Raw genomic sequence first — 23,033 nt, 5'->3', positions numbered from 1 at the left:
ATAAATGCTCAGTAAATGCTAGCTAAATGCATTCCAGTGATAAGGATCATGGTGGGCCTGGAGGGCCCATGCTCCTCCTTTGGGAGGACGAGCATGGCACAAGGCAGCAGAGCATCTGGGACTCTGGCCCCGGAAGCGAGATTCCAGTACAAGCCCAGTCTGGGTACCACAAAGCCACTTACGTGCTGGGTCCCACTGGCTTCTCCTGGGTGCCCAGTGAAGGGAGACAACAAGGTACACATCATCAGGGATGCAGCTACAATCATCTACGCTGGTTTTCTTAGCTTTTCTAGGAATCTCTCTTGCTGTAATCCCTGTGTCCCCTGGCAAATGTGACATGCCAGGTCCTGCCAGCATTACGTGCCGGGGGTTACTGGTCGTCCATGAAGTCCTAGCCCCAGGCAGTAAGGAATGATCCCAACTCTGGTTTCCTTGGGCCACTAGTAGACGTTTAGACCTATCAGGGTACCTTCCAGAGCTGTTGTATCGTGACCCTGCCATTGCCTCCACTCAGAAAGTGGGTTCCTTTGTTTTTACCACCACGGGAGCCCGGTTCCTTGACAGACAGTTTGTTCACTGCTTCTATTTCTGACTAGCTGTGTGACTGTGTGAGCTGTCTTCCTGTTTCTTCAGCAGAAAAAAGATAATAACGGTTTTTCTTCACAGGACTGTTGTGAGCGTTTAAGGAGTTAATGCGTAAAACCTGCTTTGACCTAAGTGTTAGCTGCGGTCATGTTGTTGACCATGACGACTGATAGATTCTAGTGGGGAGTATGTTTTTCTCACCAAAGGTCATCAGCCTGATCCTTTGAGCCAAGAGTTTTGAAAGAGTTTAACCATTCACACTATTAAACATTCTAGAAAGCATTAGCTTAGTTACACCTCAGTGCTAGTAGCAGAGATACATTTATTTTTTTATGCTATTTAAATTAATACAGTTCTTTCTAGAATGAATTTTTTTTCTTTCTTATTAATCTACAATTCAGATATTCCAGGTTGAAAACAGAAGTTTTATAAATCCTATTTTTAAAAAGTGTAATCTTTTTCCACTTTACTTGCTGCTTGCTTTTTAAGTAACTTTGAGACAATTTCCCAAATAATTCTTGGTCCAAAAAAGTGATTAAAAAAAAAACTGTAATGTGTGTGGAGCTGGGCATATTTTCCTGCTAAAAATTTTGATTAAATTCACTCTGATCCTGTTGGTTGACCTTGGAGAGCTTGAACTCTGATAAAAATGTGAGTCAGTTCTCCTCCCCATGTCAAAGTTTGGTGTTTGATGCTGGTGTTCTCTGGCAAACAACGGGGGATCTGCCAGATGGAGTGAGGGAGGGCAAGGAAAGTGTGGCCTCTGTTGGCTTGTTTAGAAATTTATTTGACTGGAAGGTGGAGGTGGGGAAGGGAAGACATTCAGCCACCAGGACTAGGCAAAGGACTGTCAACAAAATTTTGATGAAGTAGCATGTAAATAATTTCCTATGAAGAAGTAATTAAGGAATAATTTCTTATTTAGAAGAACCTTGATAACAAAATGCTGGGGAATGAGCGCATAAAGTAGCCAAGTGCAGAGGCAACATCTGACTAGGAAGGGAAGAGAACGTTTGAATCTGAAACTGGCTAGGAAATTCTGGGGAAACGTTGCCACTCCTTGACTCCGGCTTAACTTCTGTATGTTTGTCTTCTTGACGTGATTTTAATTTCATGTTTAAAACACTGATGACACTGTCCATAAACAAGCGCTACGCTCCTAGGAATAAGGCAGCACGATAAGAAACACACCAAAGCCAAGTTCTTCTGGAGACACGAATCTGAGCCAAGTCAGTTTCTCATTCTCCGCCACAGGGCACGCTAGTCACCTAGAGAACAAGTCATTCATTTCTGTCTGAAGATAATGTGTGCCCAGAGTCCATGGAGCCTGTCTGTGCCGCATCTAATCTATTCCTGCTGCTTTCCCAACCTGCATGCTTTCATTATTCAGTAAATTACAGGAACCAATGAAATGGATACAGAACACCCTATCATTTCATGGAGATGAGTCTTGTATCTTTGTAAATCTCTAGCTCCTTTCTAAAAAACAGGATAGAAAATGCAACATTCCAGTTGGTTTAAGTGGCCAAAATAGCGACAGGCATCATAGGATTCCATTCCTCATACTCATCAGATATGCTCTAACGAACCTAAACATAGTGTCTCCAATATTTGCTTCACAGAGCGTCTTGCTGGTTCCCGCACACCCCCGAGAGAGTCAGGGTGCCGGTGAACTCAGGGTCCGGGACACCGCCGGCCGCCCACACAGCCCTCCTCTCACCTGCCCCCTTCAGTGACCAGATTTCTGCTCACGTCTCCATCCCCCCTTCCACCCCCTGAAGGCCACACACTTCGAAGAAACCTAACCCCTCAGCAGTAACCAACAGGTCCGCCATGCCTCTGGCTAATCATTTGTTCAGAGACGGGTGTGTGGCCCAAGTGGCCTGATAAGACCGGACTCAGGGCTCACGCTTGGAATCCTGGGCATCCCGGGTCAATGCTGCTCTCTCCCTGCCTGGACTCAGACGGGAAACACCCGCTGCCATCCTGTGACTCCAGGGGAGGGGCTAAGGGCCTGGGCTGTGGGCAGAAGAGAGGAGAGGCACAGAACCAGGTTCTTTGCCGACGCCGACAGTCTAGGGCCAACAAAGCCCCTCTGTGTGGGACGCCACTTGGGGTCCGAGTTTCTCTCCTGTCACTGTAACCAAAAGCATTTTAACGGATCCATCGGTGCTCGTTACCTCGATCGTCAGGATCAGTGGCTGCAAATCTTCGTAGACAACCTTCACTCGCTCGGCTGCTCGCTTTGCCTGAACCTCGGACTCCGCGATCACGGCACAGACAAGCTGGCCCACACAGGACACCTGTGACACAGAGAGACTTCTGTCCCCAGGGAGCGCAGGTCCCAGGCCCTCTCCTTTCACTCCCTTTCCTCCTCCCCCCAGCACAGAGCTAGACACACAGTACCTAACCCCTTCACACGTGCAGCGCGGCTGTTAACAAGGGCTCTGGTGAGAAAGCGCCTTCGTCAGAGCCGGCCTGGTGACCCCATGTTGGAGGAGGTCACTGACGGGACGGGATCCCGGTGGACCCTTGAGCTTGACCCAGGCAAATGGAGGCTCCTCACTCCTTCCCTGTCTTTAGAATGTACGGTTTCCCCAGTAGGAACTGGGGCCTGAGAGAGTAAGGTGTGGTGTAGACCATCTGGATGGCACACAGGACTGAACCCAGGTAAGGCCCCACACGTGTACACTTTTAAGATTCTGGCAGATGGGTGCAGATGTCTCTCAGTCTCGTGGCTGCCCAAGATAAGACTCCAAAGTTCCCTTTCTTTCTTTTTCTTTCTTTTCTTTTTTTAAAAAAAGATTTTATTTATTTATTTTACCGAAAGAGAGACACAGCGAAAGAGGGAACACAAGCAGGGGGAGTGGGAGAGGGAGAAGCAGGCTCCCTGCTAAGCAGGGAGCCTGATGCGGAGCTCAACCCCAGGACCCTGTGATCATGACCTGAGCCTAAGACAGACGCTTAACGACTGAGCCACCCAGGCGCCCCAGAAGTTCCCTCTCTTATTAAAACCACTACCTACCAATCTGGAGGGCTCTGCCTCTTTCAGTGGTTTCTTTTTGCCCTGTGTGTAGAGGAACCAACACCCAGGGACTAGGGGAGTTCGGGTCTTTGTGTGGCACCACTGGCAGAAGTGGCTGAGGAAGGACGGGAGTGACTGTCACATAAAATCTCCAGGTCAGCGCACTGGGGCTCTGGAGGGGTCGAGGAGAGCCAGTCACATGGCTCGACCTGTGTCTGCCACCATGATCAGGGCCATTCTGAGAGGAAGCTTCTAGAAAGGGAGGTCCAGAAGGTCATAGCCCATCTCATCAGAGACGGCAGAGGAAGGAAATGAAAGCACAGCCTGCTAGTGAGCAAATGTGTGTCCCAAACACTGGTGGAGCACAGACTTTTCATGCAGAGATTGAACCTGTACTAGCCAAGACACAGGCAAGCACAGAGCGTCCCCACCATCGTTCTGCCTGCAGGTGGGGCAGGTGGTCCAAGGGAAACACACAGGGATCAGAGCAGAAAGTTGATGGGGATAAAACTAAGGCTCCAGGAAGGTAAAATAAGACTGGAAGAAGTCACCGTGACTGTTCTGTTCTCTCTCACCTTATACCATGATCACAATTCAAAGGTAATCACTCATTTAAAAATTGACTTTAAACTATTAAGTCTTTTCTACAACAAGCACATAGTTGTGTTGTCATCAGAAAAAAAAAATGGGAATAAAAAAGATCTAGCAGGCGTGCGTGCACAAACCCCCACAGCCACACCCAGAAGTGTCTGCCGGGTGCGGGCGGGCAGGGACAGCGGGCACTTACATGGCGGATGGTGAAACGCTGGCAACTGTTGGCGCCACGGTCGATGGGGATTCATTGCACTACTCTGTTTTTATACATGCTTAGAAGTTCTACAGTGAAAAGACCGTTTTAAAGGGGTAACTTACAAAAGGGATTAAAGTAACAAAGGCGCTCATGATGGCTCCCCGCTCTGCTCTGCCTGGGTGCCTGGGTTTGCCCCCGTGACCCGGCACACCCACGTGCCCCCTGAGATGCTGGACATCAACGTCCGCACCCCTCCCGGAGGAAGCACTATCCTGCAGCTCCAAAGGGTTTTGCTTGTTTACTTAACAGTCGGCAAAGGCCACGATCCTCACTGTCTTCTGCCAGCCCCGCACAGCCCTGCCTTGGGACAGTTGCAACCTCCACTTAACACTCGGGTCATCAAGCTTTCATTCGGAGCCACTAAACCAGCCAGCGAGAGCTGAAAGTCAGGACTCTGGAAGGAGGAAGCGCTTTGGGGTGGACACTGAACTCAGAAGTCCGCCTTAGACAGAAAACCTGCCGAAAGCCGCCCGTGTTGCATTTTCTGAAAACTTAAGATGCAACAGCCAGATCAGTCTGAATCGTCTGAAACCGTTAAGTGGCAACAGCTGCTGTCATGTTCCTTCACCTCTGCGTGGGAAGCAGTGCGCGGAGCACGCCAAGGACTCAGACTCAGGGTATCACTCAGGGGCTTTTACTAGGGTACCAAGTAGCAAGTAAGTAAGCTTTACACGAAGTCAGAAGTGCATTAAAGGTCCACTTCACCTTCTCCTCTGGACTTTACGCTCTGTGAGGGTAAGGACCACTTGGGTCTTACTCGGCTATGTGGCCAGCCACATTAGGTGCTCACTTAAAGACCCTGGTGGAACACAGGCTGTATACATGACTGAGTTGGACTGAGTTCAGAGAGGGGGACAGAATTCTCATATTAAAAGCTAAGAAAAGGGTCACTTGGGTGGCCCAGTCAGTTAAGTGTCTGACTCTTGATTTTGGCTCAGGTCATGAGCTCAGGGTCTTGAGGTCTAGTCCCACAACCAGCTCCATGCTGGGTGTGGAGTCTGCCTAGAACTCCTCTCTTTTCTCTCTCCCTCTGCTCCTCCCCTTCTAGTAGTAAGATTATGACTAGAAAATAGGAAAACACCAAGTATCTTTTATAGAACTAGTCAACTTCTTATGTGGAAAATGAGTATATTTGAATTCATTCACCATTAGAATAATGGTGTTTTAAGGAATTACTGGAATCCTTGTGCCAAATGTGATGCTATCTTTAAGAACATTAACCGAGGAAATTATTTTTGAAACAGAAAACAAAAATGCCATACCTCCTCTGTCCTCAGAAGTTCCTCCGGATTGGTGAAAATGGAGAAGGAGTTTACACCACGAAGATGTTCCTCAGTCACAATGTCCACCACGCCAGGCAGGCTGAGAGCTTCTGACAGATCGATAGACCTAGATCAGAGGACACAGAGCAGGTCCTCAGAGAAGCCCCAGCCCGAAGACCAAGATGAACAAGCTTAACTGGAGAAGAAGACGTCTGAGTGGTAAGGTACATCTAGCTCTAAGAGTTCTCAGACGACTGGGAACAAATTCCCCGGACAATGAAGCTATTATATTGAATTCAAGTTCAATGCAGGGGTTGGGGGTACTGATCCCCTACACAGTTGAAAAATCTCCATATAAACTTTATTCCTCCAAAACTTAACTACTAATAGTCTACTGTTGACCAGAAGCCTCATTAATAACATCAACAGTGAAAGAACCCATATTTGCTCTTTATATGTATTATATACCATATTTTTACAATAAAGTAAGCTAGAGAAAAGAAGATGTTTTCATAGTATTAGCATTTTTTAAAAAAAACCCACATAAAAGTGGACCTCACAGTTTAAACCTATGTTGTGAAGGGGCAACTGTACATGGAAGGACAAATTGTATTAAGTCCTACATTTTGATCTAATTTCCCTCCCAATCGCATTGAATATTGCCAATAAATAGCCTACCCTCTTAGTACCATTACGTACCACTTAAGTGACTTAGACGAAAAGGCAATCATAATGTCTAATTAGGACTTTATCACTTACACAATCTTAGCATGAGCTCTTGAACTTGTTACAAAAGACAAGAAAAGCTCCTGGTCCACGGTAGGCATGTCGTCACAGTAGATGGCTTCACCCGTGGCATGCTTAATACCAGACAGGTGCATGATGGGATGGCCAATTGGGTCTTGAGGAAGCTGCTTGGAGTCTACACTCTGTTTAATCAAAAACCAACATATCATTTTTTAATCATTTTTGTAATATTATACACATCTCTCATAAGAGGGTAGCTATATAATTTATATCCAAACCAGAACAATTTTGACACTGAAAGTTGTCATTGTTAATAATAACATGAGGACAAGAAGCCTGTTTCAGTAATACAGTAGGCAAAACTGGGATGCATGGTCATGAAATTGTTCTAATTTTTTTCCTACTTTTTCTGAATACAGAACACAAGTATCTCTAATGCAACTTCCATTTATGTGAGTAAATGAATATTTCTTTCTAAAAATGTAAAATTATATCATCTTGTTAATGCTCCCATATTTCTTTCAATTTTATTACCAAAATTATTTTACTGTTGTATCTAAGCAATGGCATACATAATGTTTTTCAGAAGGGCATGATGGTATTTTGACTGTTTCATAAAATACTGAGGGCATGCTGTCCACAAGAAGAGCCCTTCTTTTCCTATTCCAAATGAGAAAGTTCAAGAAATAATTGTTAAAATTTGTAACTTAGACAATCCTGATAAAGAATGAAGACAAAGGGACCTGCATTTTTACTAATTTACTAATGTTACTCTTTCTTGGAGACCCATGGAATAAAATGTCTTGGTACCAGTTCTCTAAGTACCTTAAATATGTTTCATGAACCAAACAGACATTAAGAAACATGATGTCTTCCCCGGTATTTCAAGTAGGAGGGAGTTGTTAGCTTTCCTGGTTGGTTTTTCATTGGGAGACGGAGAACTGGACATATGAAGAGAGAGGGGTTAAGGGACAGGACAGAGACCAAGCTCAGAGCCCCACAGGAAGGTTACGGCTGCTAAGGGGGCTGGTGATGGGAGTGTGGGTGGTGGAAATTCCAGGACAGAGATACTGAAATGGACACTTGTCTGATGCTCTCTGCTGCTCATGGGACTCACGAAGTGTGGTCCTGGTTCACTGTCAACCTACTTGAGGGACCCAAAAAATACACCTTTGGCCTGAGATAGATCAGAGGCTGTCCAGGCAAGGGACAGGCCTAGAATAACAAGAGGGTAAAGGAGAGTGGCACGTGTAATCTGAAAACATGCTCAACATTTCTGTTGGTTATATGGAAAAAATAAAAACGTATTCTCTTCATAATATCAAAGACAGTAAAATGTCAGCCAAATGTTGACTGACAATTACATGCAGAAAGTAGAGTGATTTCTAAAATTGACTTGGCACACGACACATGTGTGGGATGCTATGAACTTACTTCTGGCTCACACAAAATTTACTGTTTTACAGTAAAATGTACACTTACCGATAGGCATTTTTTTTGTGTTTTCGTGTCCATATTTGTTTCATTTAAATGTAAACTTCAATTTTGTAGTTACTAGAACATAATGCACAACTAGAAAGCAGAAGATTATGAAGAAAGACAATTTAGGACTTGACCCAGGCACCATTAAATAAAGATAGACATTAGGCCATGAATGTAGGCAACGAGGGAAACTGAGAGGAAATTTTACATGTGGGGGTTCAGGCATGGAAGGGGATCTGAGGCAGCTCCCACACACCAGCCCCAGAATCACGGCTTATTCCTCTGTCCTCAGGACAAAGTGCTCTCGTCAGACCTTTGGTCTCTCTCCTTTGAGAAGCTGAGAAGGTGATCAAGAGAAAAATAAATGTTCTGAGGGCTCCCCTCAAGTGTGGTTTTTTGTGTTCTAGATCGTAAGGGTTAACTCGCTCTGTAAATACCCCAACCTGCTGTACTAGGATTCTGGGGGTGGGGGGTGCTTGCAACCTGAACATTTGAGTGAAAAATCACCCACTTTTAAAAAATCCTAACAGATTTTTTTCCATTATGAAGAGCAAAATTCCAGGTAATTCGTAAGCTTAAATATTAAGAGTTTTCTATTTTCTATGACATAATACTTTTTCTTGTCAATAATGAAACACATGATAGCACTGAGGGGAAAAAACAACAACAACAAAACCTTTTGAAACCCTGCTGTGTGAGCCAGCAATAAGACTGAAGAAAAATCCCAAAATACATCTTTTTTCTAGTCTCTAATAAAAAATACAGTCGATTGTTTTGGCTGAAGATACAACACTCTTTTTTTGGGGGGGGTAGTTTGTTGGGGTGAATCTACCAGTGAAAGAGGCTATACCCGACTCGTTACTTCTGCTTGTTATGTGGCTGAAGGAACCACCGAGGAACGAATTTGTCTCTTCAAACTGGTGATCTCCTGAAGCACTAATGAACTGATTTGGGGAAAGATGTTTGTCACAGTGCTAGAGATGCTCAAGCAAGGCAAATATCTGTGTGTATAAAAAAACCACAAGAAAACTCATATGTGTGGGAGATGAACTACTTCCAAAACGTGGCCTTGCAATCTATAATAACAAGGTCCCTTGACCATCCGCTGTGTGAGGACTGTCACTTCTCTTTGGCTGGTTTGAATGCCCGTTACTGTGCTGTTGTTCCTTTCTGAGGTTTATTCCACTGTCAAGGTAACATTATGGTATTTATAAGCTGAAGGTTGCAGCTTCCATATTTTGCAGAATATTAGGAAAGATGACAGCTTTTTAAAACTTTCAATATCACCGCTTTCAATGGGTTTTGGTGTCCTTGAATTTTTGAACATCCTGAACCTAAAACCTTAAGAGAGATGGAGCAATGGCAACATTCCTTACGACGTACTGTCAGCTTTTACAACTAAATCCAACAATAGAGTCAATGAACTGATGCTTTCAAAAGCCCCGTCATGTTCTTGACTTAATGAAACTCTCAAGGTAAAGCTTCCTGATAATAATTTCAAGGAAAACCACATCCAATCTTATCCAGTTTACCAACAGGGCAACTTTGGGCAGTATTTTTATGATGTTGTGGTGGAAAACTCCATTTGAAAGTCGTGAGGAATTCTGTTCTAACAGTCAGCTTTCATTAGGAGAGCTTGAATAGCTCTTAGAATTTAGTTTGACTCAAATCTAAATGTAACTCACAGAAAAGATACTTGAGAATAGAGACTGGGGGAGCAAACATTTTTTTTAATTTAAATTCAATTAGCCAACATGTAATACATCATTAGTCTCAGATGTCATGTTCAACAATGTATCTGTTTTGTATAGAATTGCTTATTCAAAAACAAAGTAAATCAGTAACTTTGTAAAAAAAAAAAAAAAAAAAAAACCATGACTGCATTTTCACCAACCTCCAAGGGCTGTGTTTTCTGTTCTTCTATAAATAAAATCAAAGCAGCCACCGGCCTTGACACAGAATTTGACTTTGGTTGCGCTCTGGCTTCCACAACGCCAAAGGCAGAAAGTGTGTGGCAAGCTAGCCACAGCTCATGCCTGTCAGTGGTTCAAGGCCACAGAGCAAAACACATGAACTTCAAGACCAAAACGGGCATTTTTTAGAAAACGGCCATGGCTAGTTCTATCTTTTGTCAAAATTTGTCACTGAATTTGAAATTGTAATTAACACTGGAGAAGCCTGAGTTTACCAGAAGAGGAGATAGAGCTTAGAAAGCTTGAGAATCATTGTGAGGAGAGTGGGGTGTCCAGGTGAAGGAATTACAGGCCAGGCCTTCGATTTAAAAAAAAAAAAGCCACCCACCTGGTACTTTAAGGTACTGGAGTGATGTCTGGAATGAAGGTCTTCTAAGGCACTCGCATCCTTGTCCGCAAGGCTAGGAGAGTGAGCAGGGTCCTGAAGGGCAGAACCATAGCAGAGATTTAAAATAGGCTGGAACAGTCTTGGAAGGGAGGTTACCATGGTTCTTGACAAGCAGCTCAACTGGGAAGTCTACCATTCAGCAAGTGCTTGCTCTGCGTAGAACCCTGGGGGTAGCTGCAGCTTCCTGACTGCCAGGACACATGATCTGGAAGGCCCATACATACTGCTACACATCATGAAGCGCCAACTGAATACAGACAACTGACTTCCCACGTCTTTAGGTTTCTTAGGATCCTCTCACATGCTTGCCTAAATGATCTGAGGACTTACAAACTAATAAAATGGGAAGACAGGAGCTAAGTAAATAAAATGGAAAGGAAGGGAATACTCAAGCTGGGAAAAGGTGAGAGCCAAAGCGAAGGAATGTCAGCTCTGTGTTGCACCACCTCTCCAGTGAGAGGAAGGAAACTGCAGACGGCTCTCTGCCTGCCACAGTCCCCCAGGAGCAAGGGGCCCAGAGCCCTGGGAGGGACACCTCTGAGAACTGAGAGGAACAGATCACTGCGTCCTTATACGAGACTTTAAACAGTACACCTGATGGTCAGTTTTTTACAATTAAAATTTTTTTAATGTAAAATTAAAGCCAACAAAGGCCACTATTTTTAATAATAGAGCAATATTGATAGAAGAGGTTGAATGGAAGGCATGAGACTTCAAGGTAGACGCTTTAAGGGATATCACTTGATTCACCCAAGAAATTGTATTAGTTCGCTATTAACTGGAAACGTCTACAGTTGGCTTTATTTTTCCTCTTTTGTTTGCCTGGTGAGTGTGTCACTTGGACATTGTCAGTCTTCCATTCTCAGAAACTGGATATAACCCTCTGGTTCTTAGTTGACACCTTCTAAAATGAAAAAATACTCTCAGAAGCAGTATTAAGAGAAAATTTTATGACTCTTATTAAAGTGATCATACTAAGTTATACAATACATGAAGAATGTTCTTGGCATCTAGTCTAGTTTGATCAGCTGGTTGTAGCATGGGATTAATGAGGCCAGTATGCTTCAAGTTCCTTTTGGGTCTAGAAAATTTATTCAGAGAAATCCTTCAGTTGTGTCCTCCCGAATTGACAACCTTGTAACTGTTCGGCACAAGGGAGACCAGGCAAAAGAATGCCTGGGTGATATAACTATCGCCAAGACGACTACAAGGTGGTCTTCCCATGCTCCTCAGAAGCACTTGGGACTCACTGAGCCCTTTTCCTGTGAGGACCCATTTCACCATAACCTTGTGGAGTGGCCACTATCATCGTCTTATAGGTGAGAGAAATGAAGCTGAATCCAGAAAAGAGAGTCGAATGCATGAAGGTGACCCTTAACTAGTGGGAGAGATGCTCTGCTGAGGGGAAAATATATTTGAATCATGAATGAGCTTTCTGCACACCTCCTAGACCAACAACAGTCAGAAACACGATGGCCGAGTAGTGTTAAACACAGTCCTGCCCAACTCTGCTCTCCTTGCAAATCTTCTTCAAGTGCACCAGCCATGCACAGCCAGCCCAGAGGATGCCCAGCAAGGCCAAGTGTTTTAATTTGGGCTGTGTCCCCCTATACCATAGCTGTTCCCCATGGGGTTGTTGCCTCTGCTTTGGGTATCACAGCAGCCCTCAGTGCTGGGAAAGCTAACACGGGGTCAGTTCCATTTACCATCCTCTTCAGAAACTGCGACACTTCCAGGTAGAACTTGAAGAGGAAGCTGATGATAAGGGTCCTCTTGAACTCCACCCTCCCGCCCGGAGCTGAGCCTGGAAGGGTAACTTCGTCCAGAACCAGCCTGCAAGCCGCATCCAACATCTCTTCATTCCAGGGCCTATGGGAACCAAAGAGAAGACACCTAGCTGACAGCACTCATTACCTCACAGGCTCAGCTCGTGTGTGAGACAAATAATGACGGTGGGATGCAGGGAATGAGAGGACAAGCTCCACAGCTGGCCCACCCACGTTCAAATCACAGTCCTTCACTCTCAAGATGTCTGGCCCAGGCCCACCCCTTCCTCATCAGTAAAAGGAGAATGAGAGTAGAACTCACCTCCTGGAATGGTCATGAGGAAGAAATGACAACTTGTGTTAAGTCCTTAGTCCAGCAGTAACCGACCCCTATATCACTAGAATGTTCACTGCATGCCTGGTCCTGTTGTAAGCACCTTGTTTGTAGTCACTTATTTAATCCTATGAGGTGGGGCTCTTTCCCGCCCTTTGACGGATAAGGAAAGACACTGAGGCTCAGTAAGCTGACTGGAATCACAGTTCACTGGGGTTGACTGAGTTCATACTTTTAACCATTCTTCTTTATTGGTAACCATTCTACTTTGAAATGGTAACTGATAACTTAATAAATGCTCCAGAAATATCAGCTATCAATATTATCTAGAGAAACAAAAATCACGCAAGCAAATGACTTTAACCATTTATTATAAAACAAACTCCAAAGAGTCTTTTTTTTTTATCATGATGAATTATTCTCTCATGGTAGAAAATGAGTATTTTTTTTTTTTTTAAATATGGAACGCTTCACGAATTTGCGAGTATTTTCTTATTTTGCTTACTGGTCTTAGTACTGGGAGATGGGTTCTCTCTTTCTTTCCTTCTCTCTCTCCCTGCCCCCGTCTGTCTGTCTGTCTCTCTCTCACACACACACATCCCCACACATGCACACACGCACACAGACTACATGACGCCCACTTCAGAATTCACTATAATCAAAAACACCTGAAATAATCATGAAATCTTACTGGAATTCCATGCCATTAAATAGGAAAGTCGTAAGCCTTTTTCTTCTCATAACCATGTGTCACCACGCAAAGACCTGGAATATAAGGACAGGATGCCATACCTTCCAATGAGTTTCTGGCAGGAATTCTTTGCACAGACAGTGGTTGGACCAACACCTCCATACGAGATGCATAACTCTCGGATGATGCCATCTCCTTCTCCAAAAAAGACTCTCATTCCGGAATTGACTATGGCGAGTGCATTCTGTTGCCGCTGGGCTTGTCGGAAGCCTGACACAAATTCCCACTGAAGGCAAAAGGTAAGCAGCACATGTAGAACTACCCTGAGTGATAACAATGCACTAAACGCTTTATGTGCACCGCCTCACAGGCCCTTGTCACACTCCGTTGTGGGCCAAGCTGTGTCCCCCAAAACTGATATATTAAAGTCCTAACCCCCCAGGACTTCCGAATATGACAGTATTTGGAGATACGGTCTTTAAAGAGGTATTCAGAGTAAAATGAGTTAATTAGCGTGGGCTCTCAGTTAACATGGTGGTGTCCTCATAAGAGTTAATTTGGACATAAACAGAGGGAAAACCATGTGAAGCCACAGGGAGAAGATGATCATCTATGAGCCAAGGAGAGAAGCCTTTGAAGAAACCAATCTTGCTGACATCTTGATATCAGGCTTCTAGCCTTCAGAATTGTGAGAAAATAAAGTTCTATTGGTTAAGCCACTCAGCCTGTGGCTCCTTATGATGAGGCAGCTCTAGCAAACTAGGACGCCCTTCAAGGCAAGCGTGATTATTCCCATTTTACAGATGACAGATCTAAGCCTCAGCCTGATTCGGTGGTAAGTTCAGGTCACAGGTCCTGAAACCAGGATTCAGTCTTGAGTCTGAATTCGCTTAGAGTCCAAAGTCCCTCTTTCTGCTAAGTTCTGTTGGCAATGTATTTTTTTTTTTCAGCCTCTTTTAAACCCCAAGATATAGGTAGAGTGTATTTTCAAGTCTTCTTTAGGGAAAAGCCTTATGGGTCAAAGAATTGATAAAGATCGATAGGGAGTAACTTTAGAGTTTGGGTTAGGTGGAGAAAGACAGAGAGAGGATGACAGAGACAGGGTCTCAGGAGACAAAGGTCTCCTGATTCTGGGAATGATGGGGGGTACATAACACAAGTAAAAGGTGACTACTCACGAGTACTGTAATCTCCCCTGTAAATAGTCAACACCTTTTCTTAACTCACCTATGTTGGAATTAACAAGCAGCAGACTCATGGTAAAAGCAGGAGACTGAAAGAAGGTTCTCACCTTCCTTGAGTGGGGTATGTTCACTGAGATCAGGATCTCTTCAGGCTTCAGATCTGCACTGGGGCACCTTCTGAGAAACTCCTCGTTTAAAGGAACCTGCCGTTTTCCTTCTGTGGAAAGAAATGCCACTTTCCCTGGAATCTGTTCTGTTAAACAATAAAACTTTGGAAATAGTTCTACCAAATAATCTGATGAAACTGGCTGTTTGGGAAAGGAAGTGTTCTTTCTATGCTTGGCAAATCTTTTCCCTACAATGGCATCTTGTGGTGTTTCTTCCAGACCAGGTCCCACCTGTTTTGTTGTTGTTGTTTTTGTTTGCTCGTTTGCTTGCTTATAAATGAAAATATCTAGCAAAGTGGCCCAGAGGCAACACAGAACAGGACATGAGCAGTCCTGTTCCCAGACAGCAAAATTCATTTTGAGTTTTGTAAGCAGAATGTAGATATTAATACCCCTCTTGGTATTCTGATCAAGTCACTCAATAAACACGTATTGTTTATAACCAGGAAACTACAAGATTCAGGAACAAATAAATAAATTGCTTTTAATGAATATGTACTAGTGAGGTACTGCCTTATTTTTTTTAATCTCTTTTTCCAGCACCCAGGGAATTTCTGTTCTTCAATCTATACACTGGGGGAGGAACCACTTAAAGCTATATGTAATAGGACTTTAGGATGGAAGCTAAGAAGCTTTTGATATTTACATTCACATCACAAGACGTGTTTCTCATCATATGATTGTTTTAAAGGGATGTTACTTAAACATACAACTCTGAATACTAACCTTCCTCCTTAAGATAGTTTTGTAGGTATTTTGTAAGGTAATTTTGAAGGTATTTTGTAGGTATTTTTAAGATCACAGATATCTTAAGATAATTTTGTAGTTATTGTAGGTAATAATGCAGGTAATAGAAGGCTAGTCCATTTTTTAAATGAAAATAAAAACAGACTTATAAGGGACCAATTAGCAATAACTATTAACCAAGTTGAAGTAAGAGAAATCTACTAAAAGCCCTGGACTTTGTTTCAAAAACAAAACTCACATAGAATAGAATGGAGTCCCGCCATTTTCAACAAAAAAAGGTCTTTAGGCTTCCATCAATGAACAACGAAGTTCAAGCACACAAGATGACAGGGGTGCCATAACCCCCCTGTAACACCTAGAGAAAGTCTTCAACAAAGGGGCTCAGTAATTCTCAGCCACTATAGTTCTCTCTACTACTCAGGTCATAGTGGGACACTAACCAACACAAGCATGGTCAATGTCGGGTGACCAGTACGGGAAAAGACCTAGCACAGGGCCTCAAAAAGAAAGTGATGAGGACAGCGGAAGTGTAGGGAATTAGGAATAGACCAGCCAAATTTCCAGCATTCAGAAAGGTGGGGAGAATTATTAATATTACAAAGAATAGTCATTTTCAAAACTGGACCTCCTGCCTCCCCAGAGAGAAAAGTGGATAAGAGGAGCAGGATTAATAATTTCCAAGAAGGAGCCGTCACTTACTTTTTGATAGCAAGTTGAGGGTACAGTTGCCCACGGCCAGGAGGGGATTCAGATCTGAATCTAGGTGCCTGCTCATGATATGGCCCCCTAAAGACTTTTAAAAATAATGGAATTATTTTCAATACCTGTTACAGAATTATAAAAACACAGGTGATAAATTAAGGAGTAAGCAAGGTTTTGGAGAATTACTATATTTTGTCTGTTTAAATGAACAAAAAATGTCATGATTTGTCAGGGACAGTTACCCGAGACATGTATGCCAGAGTTTACCATCATCAAATACATACGGCCATGTTCCTGATCTGAGATCCAGCCAGAGTTCGCAAATGCTTCAAGAGAGCTTGGTACATCCGTGTCTTCTCCTCTGGGAGGTTCTGGATTACTTCCCCCAATATGTACTTCACCTGAGTCAGGCTGAGGCCAGCACCTAAGGTCAGCTCTGAAATGAAATCATTTATGAATAATGCGGTGTGATCACTGCTGACCTGGAAATGTCATTCGACCAAAGATGCAGACAGGGGATCTTTTTCCCAATACTTGCTGCCCTGCTTATTGATGGTAGTGGTGGTGGTGGTGAAGGATGTGGTGGTGGAGATCAGGGAGATGATGGTGGTGGTGGAGGTGATGGAGATGGTGATGGAGGTGATGCGGATGGTGATGGAGGTGATGGGGGTGGTGATGGAGGTGATGGGGGGGTGGAGGTGATGGGGGTGGTGGTGGAGGTGATGGAGGTGGTGATGGACGTGATGGAGATGGTGATGGAGGTGATGGGGATGGTGATGGAGGTGATGGGGATGGTGATGGAGGTGATGGGGGGTGGAGGTGATGGGGGTGGTGGTGGAGGTGATGGAGGTGGTGATGGAGGTGATGGGGGTGGTGATGGAGGTGATGGGGGTGGTGGTGGAGGTGATGGAGATGGTGATGGACGTGATGGAGATGGTGATGGAGGTGATGGGGGTGGTGGTGGTGACGGAGGTGGAAGTGGTGGTGGTGGTGGAGGTAATGGTTGTGATGGAGCCTGTGTGTTAATGGAGGTGATGGTGGGGGTGGTGATGGAGGTGGTGAGGAAGGGGTAGTGGTGATGGTGGCGGTGGGAGTGCTGCTGGTGGTGATGGTGGTGGCAAAGGTAGAGGTGGTAGTCGTGATGAAGGTGATGGAGGCTAAATGTTTCTACTACACTGAATGCTTCATAGAGTCTCCTTGACTCCTAAGAAATTTTTAAGAGAATAACCTCATTTCACTGATAAAGAAACTGAGATTCAGAACTTGACTACGTTCTCAGAGCTAATATGCGAAATAGTCAAGAATTAGACTCCAGGGCTAGGCTCCAAACCCACATGTACATTACCTCTCATCATCGTCATTAAGTCAATTTCCTTTGTGAGATCAGAGGAGCCAGGCTGTAAGCTGCTCAATACATAAACTTACTCTCCTTCCTACTGTGCTTCTGGAAAGCAGAGATTGGGTTCTACTCATATTTTTCTTCTATCCAGCACAAGCACAACATTCTTCATTGAATAGTTGTTACATGTCTCTGATATGGCAGAAGAAAGTTTTTCAGTAGACTCTGCAGACAATTAGTATTTCTTTTAACTATAGAGAATTCTTTCCTGGGTCTCCTCCAGAATGTTATCATTTTTATAAGGAGAGAATCTCTGTATATTATAATTAGGAATAATTCTTTTTCTGCTTGTCCACTGGACAAAGGACAAAAATCGATTACCGAATACAAACTAAGAAAAGAGGGACCATAAGAACTCACCATTATGTGAACAGGTTGCAAAATTTAGTTCTTCAATTCCAGCGGGAGAAATTATAACTGGGTGAAAGACACCCTTAAATTTCATTTCAGGCCCTGAAGGATTAGAAAAAAACAAATTTTGAAATTGTGATTAAACGTGATTATCAGGGACGCCTGGGTGGCTCAGTTGGTTGGGCAGCCACCTTCGGCTCAGGTCATGATCTCAGCGTCCTGGGATCGAGTCCCACATCGGGCTCCTTGCTCGGCAGGGAGCCTGCTTCTCCCTCTGCCTCTGCCTGCCTCTCTGTCTGCCTGTGCTCACTCTCTCTCCCTCTCTCTCTGACAAATAAATAAATAAAATCTTTAAAAAAAAAAAAGTGATTATCGTATGGTTTCACTTATTTGTGGAGCATAACAAATATCATGGAGGACAAGGGGAGATGGAGAGGCGAAGGGAGTTGAGGGAAATTGGAAGGGGAGATGAACCATGAGAGACTATGGACTCTGAAAAACAATCTGAGGGTTTTGAAGGGGTGGGGGGTGGGGGGTACCAGGTGGTGGGTATTAGAGAGGACACAGATTGCATGGAGCACTGGGTGCGGTACAAAAACAATGAATACTGTTACGCTGAAAAGAAATAAGACATTTTTAAAAAAGTGATTATCTTTGGGTACCTGGGTGCCTCGGTCAGTTAAGTGCCTAACTCTTGGCTTTGGCTCAGGTCACAATCTCAGGGTGGTGAGATCGAGCCCCATGTGGGACTCTGCGCTGGGCGTGGAGCCTGTTAAGATTCTCTTCTCTCCCTCTCCCTCTGCCCCTCCTCCCCTGCTCACACACTATCACTCTCTCTCTCTCAAAAGAAAAAAAAAAGTGATTATCTTTAAATATGTAAAAGTTACATTATCTTTCCATTGGTCTGTTCATTGCCAAATCACCCAGAGACAGGCCAGATGGACTTCCACTGGACTTGGAGGCCTCCTTGAAATCATCAGCTTGAAGTGTTGGCTGACTAGTGTGAGACTTGTGGCATACTCAAAATTCTCTTTGGGAGGACTCTGGCAGTCTCCTCAGAGAAGAAGGAAGTCAAACTGAGTTCATAACAGACCCAATAGAAAGACCCTGTAACTGCAGTGTAAGAAAACCATTTCATATCTATCAGGATACTACCAAAAGAGGAAACAAAGAGTGACTTCAAATATGAGCCCAAGATCAGTCGCCACATGGAAGGAAAGAACAGCTGTCACCGGAACTGCTACTTCTGTGCTGTTATGAAGCAGATCTTCTGGGTGTAACTCTATGTACTGCTCTGATTCCGGGCAATAGGAATTTACTTACATAATGGAAGTTGTGAAAGTCTCTTAAGCAATCCCAAGAGTCAAGTCTAAACTATTAAAAGTGCTTTTTTGGACTGTTTTTCCTGAGAACATGAACATGAGGTTCTTTCCTCCAAAGTCCTTTTCCTCACTTCCCTCAGAAGAGGTCCCTGGGGTTCTACATACCTACAGAGGTGTTCCCCATGACAACAGGGGCCTGAGGGTAGTTGAATTTCACTTCTAGAAGTTCTGTCAGGGTCGTTGGAGAAATCCATGTCATTCTATCACCAACAAAAATCCTGGTCCTTTGTGGTTGTTTCTCAGCCATTATCTGTTAAAACAGCAAGAGGGATTCGAGATCATCACATGAAAACATTTCCACCTGTTTCTACCCCATTTTGGTAGGAAACAGAAAAAGGAAATAAGAGATCTTTTTTAAAAAAGAAAATAAAAGTGACCTAAAAGTAAAGCTTTAGTAAGCATTCAGAGTTCAGATTAAACATATAAAAGTATTTTATTCCTTCTGGAGACTGTTCTCCTATATCTAACTTTGCTGCTTGTGTATCTTCAAGGAATTCATTTCAATGTTTAAAAATATTTTAATATGCTTAATTATGTCAAACTTTCATTCTATGGAAGAATAAACTTCAACAAAGCTAGAAGTAGAAAACATGTCTACATTTATAGAAGTTGTGATGACATTTTCTTATAGATACAATCTGCTACTTTTAACCATCAACTATCTTTAGAGCTTGGGTTAAGAATGGCAGATGGATGTTATTTGCCAACCAGCTTCCAAGAGGATCCATAAGCAAACACCCTTCCTAAATATCTCACCATGAATTCCTCTAGAATGAGCTCAACTTTGCCTTACCATTAGTTCTGGAGGAAATATCAATTCTTGAGTTGGATCCAATGGCAGAAACTCCTCTTCTGAGAAGAGTTTTGTACTTGTCTTAAAAAAAGAAAAGAAAGTAACAGGAGTTATTGTCATCAGGCAACTCTAACTACTTTAAATCCTTTGTGGAATGAGCTGAGAAGAAGACATACAGCAGACAGAAACAAAGCCAACTGGCCAGCCACAGTCTCTGGGTTCTAAGTCAAGGGCTCTAACAAAGACCTAGTTATTAGCAACTCAGTGCAGATGCCAATGGTCCTCAAAGCTCAACTTCCTGCGTGTTCTCTTTGCGGTCTAGGAAAGCAGAGGAGGCACCAGCAGCTGAGAACAAGAATGTTTCTCCAAATTCCCTTCCATCACTTCTCCCTCTGCCAGTTATTCCATTTCCCTAATGTCTTCTCTTTGCTTGGCTAGTCCTTGAAAAAGGTTTTTAAAAAACTAAGAGACATTAAGGGATCAAAACATTTTTTCTCCTTTGGATAGTTGTTCTTGGACCAGAATAATATCTGGAAAGAAGAATGAAGTTTAGGAAAGATTTTTTTTTGGATGAAGATGGAGAATGGAGGTGGGGGCCATGTTGAAATCCCTCAAATGAGTCAACTTAGGCAGCCATTTATTCTTCCTAAAAGTAAGTTGGTTTCTGTTCATGTCCTGAGAAAACTTTAACAAAAAATTTACAACTCACTGACCTTATTTCCTTCTTCAAATTCTGTTAATTCATTTATTCCTTGATCCAGACAGCAAACCCCATTTTCTTTACTTTGACAGCAGCCAGAAGTCTAAAGGGTAAAAAAACCAAATAATCAAGAATTTATTGCTGATTCTACTAAGTATTTTTTCAACTTTCTTGAGATAAAACTGACAAATAAAATTGTATCTTTAAAGTGCACAATATGGGGATGCCTGGGTAGCTCAGCTGGTTAAGCATCTGCCTTTGGCTCAGGTCATGACCCCCAGGTCCTGGAATCAACTCCTGTGTCAGGATCCCTGCTCGGTGTGGAGCCTGCTTCTCCCTCTCCTGCCACTCCCCCTGCTTGTGCTCTCTTTCTGATAAATACATAAATAAAATCTCTAAAAAAATAAAGCACACAATGTGATTGCTTTACATATGCATACTTTGTTAAATGATTACCACAATCAGTTTGATAAACACACCCATCATCTCACATAGTTACCATCTTGCGTGCATGTGTTGTGAGAATACTTAAGGTCAACTCTCTTAGCAAATTTCAAGTGCACAACACAATTTTATTAACTATAGTCACTGTGCTGCAAATTAGATTCCCAGAGCTTACTCATCTTATAACTGAAGGCTTGTGCCCTTTAACTAGCATCTCTCATTCTCCCAGTCCCTGACACTGGCAACCACAATTGCGCTCTGTTGCTCTGAGTTCAACTTTTTTTTTTTTTTAATTTCTGCATATACGTGAGATCGTACAGTATTGTCTTCCTCTATCTGGCTAATTTCACATAGTGTAATGTCCTCTAGATTCACCCATGTTCTTGCAAATGGCAGGATTTCCCATTTTCTCATGGCTGAATAATAATTGTGTGTGTACATTAATCTGTTGATGGGCACTTAGGTTATTTCCTTTTAGTGAATAATGCTGCAATGAATATGGGAGTTCAGATATCTCTTTGAGGTACTAATTTCCTTTCCTTCAGATATATACCCAGAAGTGGGATTGTTGGATCCTATGGTGGTTCTATATTTAACTTTTTGAGGAAATTCCATATTGTTTTCCACAGTGCCTATACCAATTTACTTTCCCATGAACAGTGAACAAGGATACCCTTTTCTTTGTATCCTTGCCAACATTTAACTTTTGACATTTTGATAACAGCCATCCTAACATGTGTGAGGTATCTCACTGTGGTTTTGGTTAGCATTTTCCTGCTGACTAGTGATGTTGGGTACTTTTCAGGTACCTGTTGACCGTCTGTATGTCTTTTTTAAAAAAAATTTCTATTCAGATTTTTTGCCCATTTTTTAATCAAATTACTTTTATTTTTTGCTACTGAATGCATTAGTTCCTTATATAATTGGATATTAACTCCCTATGGTTAATGGTTTGCAAATATCTTCTCCCATTGTGTAGGCTGCTTTTGCATTTAATTGCTTCCTTCACTGTGCAGAAGACTTTTAGTTTGAGAGAATAACACTTGCTTATTTTTCCTTTTGTTGCCTGTGCTTTTGGTTTCATACCCAAAAAAATCATTGGCAAGATCAATGTCAAGGAGTTTTTTTCCCCTGTTTTATTCTAGGAGTTTTATGGTTTCAGGTCTTACAGCTAATACATTTTGAGTTCATCTATGAGTGGTATAAAGTAGAGGTGCAATTCATTCAGGTTTCCCCAAGCCATTTATTGAAGAGACTATCCTTTCATCATTGTTTTCCTGGCTTCACTGTCAAAGATTAGTTGACTGTGTAGGCATGAGTTTATATCTGAGCTTTCAATTCTGTTCCAGTGGTCTGTGGGTCTGTTTTATGCCAGTGCCATATTGTTTCAATTGTTATAGCTTTGTGAAATAGTTTGAAAACAGGATCTGTGATGCAACCAGTTTTGTTTTTTCTCAAAATTGCCTTGCCAATTTAGGGTCTTTTTTGGTTACATGCAAATATTAGGATTTTTTTTCTATTTCTGTGAAAAATGCTAATGGAATTTTCTTAGGGATTGCATCGTCTCTGTAGATTGCTTTAGTAGTATGGACATTTTAACAGTATTAATTCTTCCAATCCATGAACAGGGATACCTTTCCATTTATATCTGTCTTCCTCAATTTCTTTCAACATTGTCTTATAGTTTTCAGTGTAGAGATCTTTCACTCCCTTGGTTAAATTTATTCTTAAGTATTTTATTGTTATCAATGCTATTATAAATAGGATTGTTTTCTTAACCTTTCTGATAGCTTGTTATATATAGCAACACAACTGAATTTTGTATGTTGATTTTATATCCTGCAACTCTACTAAATTCATTGATTAGTTCTAACAATTTTTTTGGTGGAGTCTTCAGGGTTTTCTATATATAAAGTCATGTGCACAGAAAATTTTACTCCTTTCTTCCCAATTTGGATGACTTTAATTTCTTTTTCTTGCCTAATTGTTTGGCTAGGATTTCTGGACTATGTTGAACTGAAGTGGCAAGAGTTGGCATCCTTGTCTTGTTCTTGATTCCAT

General features: G+C 42.7%; 1 protein-coding gene across 1 annotated transcript in view; it reads right to left on the bottom strand.

Moving 5' to 3' along the window:
* Positions 1 to 23,033, bottom strand: part of AOX1 (aldehyde oxidase 1) — an 83,282-nt gene that overhangs the window by 35,441 nt on the left and 24,808 nt on the right. The window contains exons 7-19 of the mRNA XM_044244345.1: positions 20,542 to 20,631; positions 19,829 to 19,909; positions 19,141 to 19,285; positions 17,663 to 17,755; positions 16,188 to 16,339; positions 15,901 to 15,994; positions 14,395 to 14,504; positions 13,205 to 13,389; positions 12,019 to 12,181; positions 10,253 to 10,345; positions 6,482 to 6,651; positions 5,723 to 5,849; positions 2,766 to 2,888 (exon numbers count right to left, since the gene is read on the bottom strand). Coding sequence (XP_044100280.1) covers positions 2,766 to 2,888; positions 5,723 to 5,849; positions 6,482 to 6,651; positions 10,253 to 10,345; positions 12,019 to 12,181; positions 13,205 to 13,389; positions 14,395 to 14,504; positions 15,901 to 15,994; positions 16,188 to 16,339; positions 17,663 to 17,755; positions 19,141 to 19,285; positions 19,829 to 19,909; positions 20,542 to 20,631 — 1,626 coding nt within the window. The remainder of the gene's footprint in view (positions 1 to 2,765; positions 2,889 to 5,722; positions 5,850 to 6,481; positions 6,652 to 10,252; positions 10,346 to 12,018; positions 12,182 to 13,204; positions 13,390 to 14,394; positions 14,505 to 15,900; positions 15,995 to 16,187; positions 16,340 to 17,662; positions 17,756 to 19,140; positions 19,286 to 19,828; positions 19,910 to 20,541; positions 20,632 to 23,033) is intronic.

Source organism: Neovison vison, chromosome 3 (assembly GCF_020171115.1).
Source record: "Neovison vison isolate M4711 chromosome 3, ASM_NN_V1, whole genome shotgun sequence".
Classification (NCBI taxonomy): Eukaryota; Metazoa; Chordata; class Mammalia; order Carnivora; family Mustelidae; genus Neogale; species Neogale vison.
The sequence above is the reverse complement of the archived record's forward strand: the minus strand, read 5'-3'. Positions and strand labels throughout refer to the sequence as shown.